Below are 13,187 nucleotides of genomic sequence, written 5' to 3'. Positions count from 1 at the left end.
GGAATTAAACTTTGGGTCAAAACTGCAATTTAGAAGAAAAAAAATATTTAAAATGCTATAAATGTGCTCAATGATCTCAAATAATCATAGCCTCAAAGAAAAAACTGCACAAATAGAAAGTTTTCCTGTCAAAACTTTCAAAAGTACTTTTAATCAACAGAATAACAGCTGCAATTTACTCACTGTTTTGACAGCAAACAAACAATGAGAGGAACTGCACTAAAACAGTCTTGGTGCAGAAACAGTAAAAATCAGAAACAGCCATAAAATATGTTAAAGGAGTTAAAAATGCCACAGAAACTCAAAAAGTATAAAATAACCAATATAAATCTTATACTATAAGAGAAATCACACTAAACGTGTGCACAAATTTTGCACATGAAAAAAAGAGCAGCAGCAAAATACACTATTCCAGCACCAACAGAAAAGGGCAGATGGAGGAAATAAAACCCAAAAGGAGTTTCTTCTCTCTCCACTACAGCTGATATCACCCAGAGGGGGGTGGGGGAGAAAGAGAAGCAATATCCCTAGAGAACTTTCTCTGACTTTGGTGCAAGAAAACTGGAAGGGTACTGTCCGATTGTGAAGGGGTATCCTGGTCCTACAAGCTGATTGGTCCTTCTCACTCAGACAAGCAATGGGAAGAGTTCTGAACTTTGACAGACTGCCAGAGGGAAGGTAGTAGGGCACTATTAAAAGTTTTTATTTTCAATACTAGATAGTATTAATAAAGATATGTTTATTGGAAATAAAAAATTGTTGTTAGAATGTAAGGATGTAAGGAATCTATCTGGCAAGTTTATCTGGGGGCAGACAGAAAGCCAGGCCTAAATGAGACTATAAATTTAAAATGTTTTTTGGAAATGAACAATTACCAATGAAATTTATATATATATACTTTTTTTTAAATAGTTTAATGCAATATTAATATTTTGTATAAATAGGTATATTTGCATTTTTATGTGTGTACACAATTTTTTGTATATATATGATTGTGTGTATATATATATATATATATATATATATATATATATATATATATATATATACATACATTTTTTAAGTAAGTTACTATTGCTGTAGCTTTAATATTTTATTAACTAATTAGGTAATTAATTAATTAAGTACATTGATGGAGTATTTAAATTGGTTTGAAGGATGGTGTAGTTGTTTCTGGGGAAGTTCACTGTAAAATAAAAGTGAATGAAAGCGCTAAAACAACTGGTTGGTGTCTCGTATTTGGAAGTGCATTTGGACTGAATTCGTTGGTTTGCCTTGTGGTTTACTTGGTTTATTTGGTCTTTCACGTCTGGTTATCCTTTTTACAACTTGCGTTTTCAAACCTGTTGCCGTCCAGTATGTCACAAGATGCCTTATTGGATTTATCCATCCATCCGACACCCGAAGGTTTTGCTCAGTTTTCTGAGCACATCACCACTGTTATAAAAACAGCAATTCAAAAGGAGATCGAAAAAGTCTCCCAACCCGTAATTTCATCATCTGGCGGGGAAATGCAAAACACGAACACCCGTATTCGAACGGGTAATTGCTGACACACAGGATAACGGAAGTGGAGGGGGTTTGGAGGAATTACCTTTTGTTGGTCCATATAGTGTGATGGATTACATCTCTAAAGAGTCCATTAATCCATTTTTGGACATTCAGGATTTGGAAATTATTGATTCTGTAAGTACTGGCACTGACTCTGATTTTCAGAGTCAGAAAAACTGTAAGCAAAATATTTATGAACTTGAAAAGCTTACGTTAAGTACGTGACTCTTGATATAGAAATTTGCTATCTTTCTGAGTGTGTTAAAAGGAAATGCGTTCCGCAGGGGTTACGCTTCAATAAATTTCCTAACTCAGTAACTGTTGGTGATGAATTTTACATTGAATTAATGGATCTGTTTAATGACTTTGGGGTGAGAATGCTTACTACGTTGATTGGGCATTACGATAAACAGTCCAAGACCATTAAGTCACAAATGACTGAATTAGACAAAAAAATCAAGAATTATTCCTGTTTTTCAGTATTATCCAAGCTATATGCTGGTATTACAGCGAGAGCGGACAGACAAAGAGCAACGATTGTTGCTAGGAAGCAAAAGAAACTAAAGAGAGACATTACAGCTTATGCAAATAACACAGCATATAGTTTGGCTTCTAATTTTGGGACAGAAAATAATCGTTTTTTTAGTAACAACAATAATAATGATTGTAATAATGACTGTAAAATTGTACAAGTTGCACATTCATCTGACAATGGGTCTAACAATGGTGGGGGTGGGGGGCTTACAAATGCTATTCCATCTGGTAATGGGAACTGTGAAAACTGTGGAATTTCAACAAACAACGGGGACAACTCCAGCCCTGACATTAATTGTAATGTGAATAGTAATGATAGTAATTGCAATTATGGGGCTTCAAATGGGGTGCCTTTTTTAGTCGACAAGCAAGGAAACAAAAGGACACCCACTTGGTCCAAAGTAGTTCAGAACAAACCAAAAGGCAGGTTGAGAAACAGAAAGAGGTGGTAGATGGGACAAATGTGAATAATTACGAAATACAAATACACAATTTGTCCCACCTTACTATTTCAGAATCTCTGACAAGTTTACTACAAAAAGGTTTTTCTTTTATACCATCCAATAATTTAAATGTGGTAAAAACAATTATAGATTTCAGGTTAACACTAAGGAAGTTAAACCTGAAATACATTTTACAGGATATTAGTTGTAATTTAGTACATCAAGGTCCCAAAAAGGCCAGTACATACAACCCCCCACTTGTAGGAACATTAAAAGTGTTTCAAAATATTTGTGAGGAGGCTATAAGAAAGATGCAGAGAAACAATGAAAACAACAATTTGAATGATTCAGAAATTCTGGCCTTGAGGGAACTTAAGGATAACAATGAGAAGAGTTATGAAGGCGGACAAAGGGGGTAAAATAGTTATTATGGATAACAAACAATATATTGAGTCCATGGAAAGTCTTTTGGTTGATGTACATACATATCAAAGAGTAAACAGTCAGGACATTCAAAAAAGTTTTATAAGACTAGATACTTGTTTGTTCGACATGTTTAGTCAGGGTGAGATTGATTATACAACTTACAATTTTTTACAAGTTGAATTTCCACGGTTAGGATGTATGTTTGGAATTCCAAAATTGCAGAAGGATCTATTTAAACCCCCTTTTAGGCCTATCATATCTGCAGCTAAGTCCAAAACAGAAAACATCTCAATATGGCTAGATTATATTCTGAATCCAATTGTATAGGCCTCTAGATATTACTTAAAGGATTCCTGGCATTTATTGGAACAACTCAGGGATTTTAAATCTACAGTTTCTGAATTTGTCATGGCATCTTTGGATGTACAGTCTCTATACACCTGTATTGACTGTGAGACAGGTGTTGACTACTTAAGGCAATATTTAGCTAAATCTACTAATTTTAGTAACACCAAAGTTAACACTATATGTACACTAATGGTGCTTACTTTGGACAATAATTTCTTCCATTTCAATGATAACTTATATAGACAAGTTTCCGGTGTGGCCATGGGAGCAAGGGTGGCACCAGCATTTGCAAATTTAACCATGGCCCACTGGGAGAATAATCACTTAGAAAACAACAACAGGTACAAAAGATAATATTGTTTTCTATAGGCGTTACATAGACTATCTGTTTTTCCTATGGAAGGGTACCTTGGAAGAATTTAATGAGTTTGTTAATCATCTTAATAATACTACCAGCTTTTTGAAATTCTCCATTGGTGGATATGGTACTAGTATTAACTTTTTAGATTTAGATTTGAGTTATGATTTTTTGGCCAAGAAATTTTCTAGTAAGATATATAGAAAATCCACCTTTGCTAATCAATACTTACATAAAGAAAGTATACACCCTTTTCATATGAAAAAAGGTGTGGTCAAGGGTCAGTATATTCGCCTAAGTAGGTTAACTTCAGAAAGTAATATTTTTTCCACTGAAATGGTTACACTAAGAAGGTTTTTTCTCAATAGAGGATACCAAGATTCCTGGTTAAAATCTACAGAGAAGGAAGTAATAGTACTTTGTAACAACAAAGCAGCTCCGATTTTGACAGTAAGTTTACCCACTAATGAATCGAGGTTGAATAAAGTGGATGAATTTAATAGTGCATTTATGTTACCTATTTGTAATGAAATGTGGATTATTAAGGATATCATAGTTGAAAATTGGAAGATAATACTAGGTAACCAAGATTTGGTTAAAACTATAGGTTTAAAACCTAATTTTACTTTCAAGAAGGTGGTCAACATAAAAAACATTCTAGAGAAAAAGACACAGAGTTTAAATAGAAACATGAGTGAGGTTATTAGTACTAGAGGGACTTTTTCTTGTCATAATTGTAAACAATGTAGGTACATTAATAATTCGTCCTCAGTTTTTCACATTTACGTATGACCCATTGGTCTAAAATGTATTATACATGCAATTTTACTATGGTCATTTATGTAGCTCAATGCCAAACCTGTCCCAGTTATTATATAGGAATGACTACTAGAGCCTTTAAGGTTAGAATCAGTGAGCACCTTTTAGCTATTAAAAAGAAGGATTTTAATAATGCATTGGCTAGGCATTCTGTGGAATGCAATCAATTTAAAAAGTTTTTATTTTCAGTACTAGATAGTATTAATAAAGATATGTTTATTGGAAATAAAAAATTGTTGTTAGAATGTAAGGAATCTATCTGGCAAGTTTATCTGGGGGCAGACAGAAAGCCAGGCCTAAATGAGACTATAAATTTAAAATGTTTTTTGGAAATGAACAATTAATTTTCCAATGAAATTTATATATATATATACTTTTTTAAAATAGTTTAATGCAATAGTAATATTTTGTATAAATAGGTATATTTGCATTTTTATGTGTGTACACATATATAATTTTTTGTATATATGATTGTGTGTGTGTGTGTGTATGTATATATATATATATATATATATATATATATATATATATATATACACATTTTTTAAGTAAGTTACTATTGCTGTAGCTTTAATATTTTATTAACTAATTAGGTAATTAATTAAGTACATTGATGGAGTATTTAAATTGGTTTGAAGGATGGTGTAGTTGTTTCTGAGGAAGTTCACTGTAAAATAAAAGTGAATGAAAGCGCTAAAACAACTGGTTGGTGTCTCGTATTTGGAAGTGCATTTGGACTAAATTCGTTGGTTTGCCTTGTGGTTTACTTGGTTTATTTGGTCTTTCACGTCTAGTAGGGCACTATTACCCTTATGCCAGTAACAAAGTATGTTTGCTGAACATCAGGTGCCTGACTATCTCCGGAGCGGAACACTTAGGAAAGGAAATAGTAGCAGTCTACTGGCAAACAGAAGGGAGTCAGTCACATCCCTGTTGCAGATTGCCATCATTGTGTTGCCTCTGGACTGATAGATATTCTAGACTACAATGTCCATATAGGCTTTAACCAATACCTCTACTGTCCATGGCAGAGATTACAGTGATGTGGGCACCACTGTTTTGCAAGAACAAGACTTGGGAGACTCAACTCCAGCAGTGGTGAGGATTCTCCCTCTTGTTCTGGTTAAGCCTAACTTTAACTGAGGGACCAAAAAGTAAAGTTCCATCAGAAGGAGCATTTATAAAACTGGCCTTAACACTGGTGAAATCAGTTTAAAAGGGGCAAAGCATAATAATTTTTAGCAAGCTCAGAGGTCAGTGGCCTAGATGAACCATCCACTGAGTTATAAGTGCATGGCTAAGGTTGTCAACTGATGAAAGCTGACATCTGGAACTGGATCCTATTTTATCACCAGCTGGCAGCCCATCCAGATTCTGGTTAGTTTGGTCAACCAGATCTATCTGCAAGCAAAGCATGTGGGACAAACGGTTTACAGCTTTCAAAGGAGACGATACAGAACTGAAACAAGCTTCCCAATCTGTCCAGTGCATGACACTCCTTGTTAATCGGGTAGAAGGATGACTCTGTAGTACTCCAGCATCCTTATTCAGAGCCATGGCCGCAACTAGAGAGTCCATTTGAGGAGCCTGAAATCAACAAGCCTAGGCCTAAGAAAGCTAAAGGATCCTGTCAGGCTCTTCTGGACAGTGGCGGCCGTATCAGTGTTTTGAAATGTACACTTCAGCATCAGTCAAACCATCCTGTCAAATGGAAGAGAGGATCACCCTGGAGGAAGAACTGGGAGACTGGAAGATCTATTACAGGAAGCACTGGGCTGAAGAAGGGGAGTCTCATCTGTTTAGTTTTCTCACCCTTGTCACTATCTAAAATTGGAGACTCTACAGCTAGTCTAAATGCTTCCTCTTGATTTGGCCTTCATTATTGTCCTTGAAGGTGAATAATTTCAGGTGGAATACAACTGTTCTCATCTGGATATTAAAAGTGCACCCTGCTAAATCCAAGATCCCTCTGTCCTGCATTAGGGGATAGTGTACAGCACAGACAACAAGCACATACATGTGAGCAAGGTGGCTGCAGACTTTGAAAGAGGTAGATGTCTTTATAATGCATAAGTCCTTATGGTTACATTCAGGCAAATAAAGCCAAACCCCTGAATGTAGCCATAAAGATTTAAAAAGTGAAAAAGTCATGGACATTCAGAAGGCATGTAGCTGAAACACTATGCCCGGACCTCCACCACAAGAGGTTTAAGGAATCACATAGTGAAAACCCTAGCTTACCTGGGTTTTTCCTTGCAGTTCTTACTGAATGTTTTGTCTGTATGTCCTTTTTAACCTTTGGCTATTTTATATATATATATATATATATATATATATATATATATATATATATATATGCATACATACATATATACACACACATACATACACATATGTATGGGTCTACTTCTGATGACTGAAAAACCAAAAGACTGAATCCCAAAATACTGAAGTCAGTATATATATTAAGCAGGGAGTGTGTGTGTGTGTGTGGGATGGGCCCACATGAGGAGTGCAGGGAGGCTTGCCTCCTGCATTAAAAATGTTTTCAGCATTTTGAATTTTCAGTATTTTGGAATTAAGTCTTTTGGATTTTCAGTCTTCTGAAGTAGATCCATGTATGTGTGTGTGTGTGTGTGTGTGTGTGTGTGTGTGTGTGTGTGTGTATATATATATATATATATATATATATATATATAAATCCCCTTGAAAATGTTGAATGTACAGAACGTCGACTCACTGTTCTGCATTGAAAGTTTAAAAGTGTAAACTCCTGAACTGTGAATTTCACCTCTGGGAAACTAACCACTTGGCCTCCACTGACACCCTTTCCCCTTTTCTCCACCACAGTGCGATATTGAAGCTTGTATATTTAAATAAGGGGGGTTTAATTTTAGTATTTTTTTCATATGAGGTGGTCAAAAATTCGCCGTTCCAGGAGTTCGCTCTTTTAAACTTTGGATGCTGTGGACTCAATGTTCTGTGACTTGGAGTTTTAAGTATTCGACAATTTAAATGGGAACTGCGATGCCGTGCACTGGCCCAGTAATCAAGGAGCCTCAATCCTCACTACTAACACCAGTGAGGGGTGTCCACATTGGGAAGGATAACAAATACACACACAGTAAAGTACAATTTCCCTTAAGAGCACACAGAGATTATAGTCAGTCTGGGACTGGTTTCTCCCTTTCTCTCCAGATCAACAAATAAGACTTTCCATTCCCCAATAAGACTCCCCACTGGCAAAGCTACAGAGTGGGGTCCTTAGACAAGTTCTCCTAGCACTCATGTCCCTGCCCACATAGCTGACACACACACACTGAGATATGATTTACATACAACCACACAGACTCTCCTGTGGAAGGCTGGCACAGGTTCAGTAGCTGTGCCCCTTCTATCCAGGCTATAAGGTAGTAATCACTGCCACCAGGACCCTTATTTATCAGCTACTAAAAAATGCCCTTACCAAAAGGTGTCCAATTATTACTGTGCAATATTATTATCCAATTAGTAAGTGTGACCAGAACTTTTTAAGGCTTACTGGAGTGGCTTTGTACAGCATCACTATATACATGCAATGTACTCTAGAGCTTAAAATATCTCTACACACAACAGCCACAGTTGAAAGGCTTAAAAATATTTAATAATAATAATTAATAACACAAGACAATATTTCTTACTACACAGTGCTAGTTAAAAGTTCAGAGATCACAGGAAAATGCCTAAAATAATACAGAATAGTTCTGACATCAATACAGAAAAACAGCTAGACTAAACTTACTATTTTCTATCTATATCCAAGAGCAATCACAGTTCTAAATAAAACGTACATATAGAGCAATGCAGAGTACTGGTGAGTTGTTGTCAGCTTTAGACAAAATCCAAAATGCTATCTCTCTATCTCCGAGAAAGTCCTTTAAATTGATAATACATCCTGCTGACTCACTTTATATTACATCGTTCTTTAAATTTCTCTGGTTTCCCAGGCTAACAGAAGTGCTACATTTACATTTCTTAGTAAGCTATCACCTGGTCAGGAAACTACAGCAATTAAAAACAATGCATATGTAAAATCTAGCAATTAACTCTGGTCTCAAAACAATAGAAATCTGCTGGTTCAGACACCACGGCTCAGAGTCTGAGGTCAAACAATAATACAAGACTTGACTTATCAGCTTTCTTCCAGCAGAGTGCACTGTTACATTTTTGACATTGAACATTTAATACCATTTTCTTCCATTTAAGAGAACAAGCCTGTGACTTATATTAATATTTACAAATGACTATCTTGCTAGGCTGGCAGCCTTCACAGGAACCATAGATAAATACACGCACACACACACATATATAGATATATAGATATATATATATATATATATATATATAGAGAGAGAGAGAGAGAGAGAAAGTACAAACAAACACTGCGTATTCACCACGTTCAGATATAAAACCCCAGTTTAATGATACAGTTTAACAGTAAAAAGCTGGAAACGTTGCAAACTACTTAATAAAAACAGAAGATGAGCGCTTTCACGTAATCCACCCTTCATCAGATCTAACGACATCAATCACATCTTATTTAAACAGACATTGGACCAATGACTTAAGTAAAAAAAACGCTCCATATTCCAAAATTAGAATATCAAAAACAATGCAGAATAGACCAATGTCATTAGTAAAACTAAACGACCAATTAGCACCTGCTATTTTATGCCCCAACCAATCACAAATGAATGCCTCAACTCATTCATTCATTACAGCCTAAAATACCCAAAGAACTGTTCAACAACAGCCAGTATACAGAGTGCAATACCATTGGTACATCACTCACAAATGCATCAATACACTGGCTTATCCCAACAATAATAGGCAATCAATGTCTATGCCAACTAACCAATCACATCTCCACTAAGAGCTTCCTCAAAAACGGCTATTCATTTCATGCAAGTCTTCACTGTTAACAACTAAAAATATGTAATAATCATTGATCTACAATAGGTAACTAGTGCTGTCGGCATTAATCTGCAGTGAATAACTGGTGCCAAAATATTTAAAAAATCCACACAGGCTAACAGGATTCCAACAAATAGCGTATATAATTATATTACAATGCAAGAACAACGCAAAATAAAACCTCTCATAGATCAGGAATGACTCCAAATGAAAGAACGCCTTCACATTGACGCTTACTAATAATTAAAATAAAAAGCATATACAAGGCTATAATTGCCAAGCAATCAAAAAATATCTAAAAACTGTATCAAAATCCCAAAATCAGCCAGTCATCTAATGAAGTATGTGAGCCACAACTGGTCTTTTGTCCGTGACATTATCAATTCATTGGCTAGATGGAAACCAGTACAAATGTTTTTTTTTTTACAATTGTGGATGACTGATGCATTTTTATCTTTATATTTGTGTTTTTGTGATAGACTAATCACAAAATATCGTAACTATCTTTGCAGTCTTAGCATCTGATAGGGCATCTATAATTTTGTTTTAGTGGATTTGATTCATCTTGTAATTATTAGCATATGTTAATGCAAAGGAACGTTGTCTAGGTATTCATGCAGAGACTTTGCTTGTTTGTATGGGGTTATGCTTAGATTATTTTTCAGTATTCCTGCATGACGTAGACATGGAACGGTCGTTGCATTTTCCTTAAACACTGTATGTTACTATATATGTGGAGCTTTTCATTATTAACGTGGACTGGTGTAATGGTATTATTTACTCATTGGTTTTAATTCAGCCAATGAATTAATATAGTCAAATGACCAATTATGGCTCAGACATTTTACTAGCTATGATTGTCCGATTTGGGGACATTGATACTTTTTTCCATAGGTTATTTACCATCAGAAAGTGCCAATGTGAAGGCGTGTTTTTATGTGGAGTTTTTCCTGACATATGAAAGATGTTATTTTGTGTTATAATAAAGTCGTGTACTCTGTATGTAACAGTTTTTGTATACTATTTAAACTTTGTACATTAATATATCTGTGGCGTTTTTACTATTAACATGGATTGACATAATGATATAATTTACCCACTGGTTTCCATCTAGCCAATGAATAGTTACCATTACTGAAAAGACGAATGGTGGCTCACATACTTTATTAGATGACTAGCTGACTTTGGGATTTTAATATACTTTTTAGATATATTTTTTAATTGGTCGGCAATTACAGCCTTTTATAGGTTTTTTATTATTTTAATTATTAGTAAGCATCAATGTGAAGATGTTCTTTCATTTGGAGTCATTCCTGATCGAGGAGACCTTTTGTTTTGCGTTGTTCTTGCGTTCTAATATATTTATGCACGCTATTTGTTGGAATTCTGTCAGCCTGTGTGGATTTTTTTAAATATTTCGGCACCAGTTATTCACTGCAGATTAATGCTGACAGCACTAGTTACCTATTTTAGGGCAATGGTTACTACATATTTGTAGTGGTTAACAATGAAGACTTGCATAAAATGAATAGCCGTCTTTCAGGAAGCTCTTAGTGGAGATGTGATCGATTAGTTGGCATCAACATTGATTGCCTATTTGTTGTTGATTGTGAGTGATGTACCAATGGTATCGCACACTATATTGGCAGCTATTGAACAGTTCTTTGGGTATCATAAGCTGTAATGAACGAATGAGTCAAGTTATACTTTTGTGATTGGTTGGTGCATAAAATAGGTGCTGATTGGTCATTTAATTTTAATAATGACATTGGTCTATTCCGAATTGTTTTTGATATTGTCATTTTGTAATATGGCGCTTTTTATTTACTTAAAAGTCAATGGTCTATTCCGAATTGTTTTTGATATTGCAATTTTGTAATATGGCGCTTTTTATTTACTTAAAAGTCAATGGTCCAATGTCTGTTTAAATAAGATGTAATTATTGATGTCATTAGATCTGATGAAGGGTGGATTACCCTAAAGCATTCATTTTCTGTTTTTATTAAGTAGTTCACAACATTTCCAGCTTTTTACTCATACTATACCATTAAACCGGGTTTTTACATCAACATAGTGAATACGCAGTGTTTGTTTCTACTTTTGATATTGGACTGCTACTGCATCTTTTTCAGCAGCCAGTCGGGCTTATTTTTGGGATTTATATATATACATATATATATATATATATATATATATATATATATATATATATATATATATATATATAAAATACCTATGCACACATACAAAAATATATAATTACATATACACAAGTTGGTGAAACATCCACTTCAGATGAATTCATTTCTTCATTGAAGATCTCCGAACTGTTTCTTTCTCCCAAAGACCATTATTTGTAGATGGAGGGAGCAAAGTACCACTTAAATTATTTTCACACACATCTTGACTGTTCTTAAGTTCCTTCTGGCATTGCCATTTTGGTTCTTTAAAGTTTTAACCAAAAATCTTAACAGTTCACATTTTCAATCTGCAGGATTACGTTCAGGCTAGACTATATGCATAGTACCAGGGCTCAAAATATCTACTCATTCCTAATAAACTAACTTTTCAAACCTAAAGACCAAGTTCAAAGGTTTAAGTTTAGCTAAAGGAAAAAGCATGGCCTCTAACTAGATGTCAGGTTTGTGTTTGTGATTACCTTCTAGTAACAGAAGGAAGTTTTTTTTTCCTTAAAACTACTTTTTAATACTCTGGACAAACACACAGAAATCTTCTGCAAATGCCTGTCCCTGCATTTTTTTGGCAAGAATGTTCATAGGACAGTAGAGATCATTTCCATGAATAGCTGGAAGACCCAGTCTTCCCCTTTCTAAAAACGTTGCAGGGAATGAAGAAAAAAACTACTAACTGGTAGACCCAGTCTTCCCCCTTTCTAAAAACGTTGCAGGGAATGAACAAAAATACTACTAACTGGTAAATATCCATCGGTTAGGTAAACTGTTAATTCAATTGGGTTTGGCAATTAACTAACTGTTGCAGAAGCATAACTGTATGCTCATTAAGCAATTGCTTGCTAATTTAACCCTAACAATAAACAATCTAAGAACATGGGCAGCATTTTGAAAGAGACTTGTGTGTTTGGCGACAGTTTTAAAAGTAATTTTGAAGATCTAAACGTTAAAAAATTACTTCTATTATCAGAAAGCAACAGCAAACATGAAATATGCAAACTGGTTAAAGCTAATGCATTTTTATGCATACTTAAACCCTTGCAGTTGATCTTTAAGTTTAATGAAATAAAGAGGCAGGTTTTTATTTGCAGACATTGAAATGAAGAACCAGACTTTAAAGCTTACAGTTCAGATATGAAGTGAAAGCAAACACTGCATTTAAAACACTACTAGTAAACAGAATATTTTTAACAATAGAGATGAACAGTACTCTCTGTGAAATGTGGTACTAACATTCATACCTTCTAGTGGCATCTTTATTTTCTCGAACTTTTTCTTCGGACAGTTTGGCCCATCTGTATTTCATGCCTGATTTCTTTATTACTTCTTTTACCCACATTTCATCCAAGACCGAATGCGGCTCCAATAAATCAATGTCAAGATCTGTGTGCAACAGCGCTTCATACACATGATCTGCCAAAGAAGACAACCAAATCCTGATTAGTATGAACCTTTAATATCAGGGGTGGTACTGCAAGAGAATTATTTTCTTGCCTTTTTTTTTTTTTTTTTTTTTATATAAAGTTCATGTCTAGTTCAACATAAAGCAAAAGATGGAATTTA

General features: G+C 34.8%; 1 protein-coding gene across 1 annotated transcript in view; it reads right to left on the bottom strand.

Annotated features, from left to right (window-relative positions):
* MTIF2 (mitochondrial translational initiation factor 2) overlaps window positions 1–13,187 on the bottom strand; it is a gene marked incomplete in the record, with an annotated part of 1,010,271 nt that overhangs the window by 900,825 nt on the left and 96,259 nt on the right. The window contains 1 exon segment of the mRNA XM_044055171.1: window positions 12,866–13,037. Within this exon segment, the coding sequence (XP_043911106.1) occupies window positions 12,866–13,037 (172 nt within the window).

This window comes from Protopterus annectens, chromosome 1.part2 (genome assembly GCF_019279795.1).
Source record: "Protopterus annectens isolate FY-2018-M chromosome 1.part2, PAN1.0, whole genome shotgun sequence".
Classification (NCBI taxonomy): Eukaryota; Metazoa; Chordata; order Ceratodontiformes; family Protopteridae; genus Protopterus; species Protopterus annectens.
This window is presented reverse-complemented; position numbering and strand designations above follow the sequence as displayed.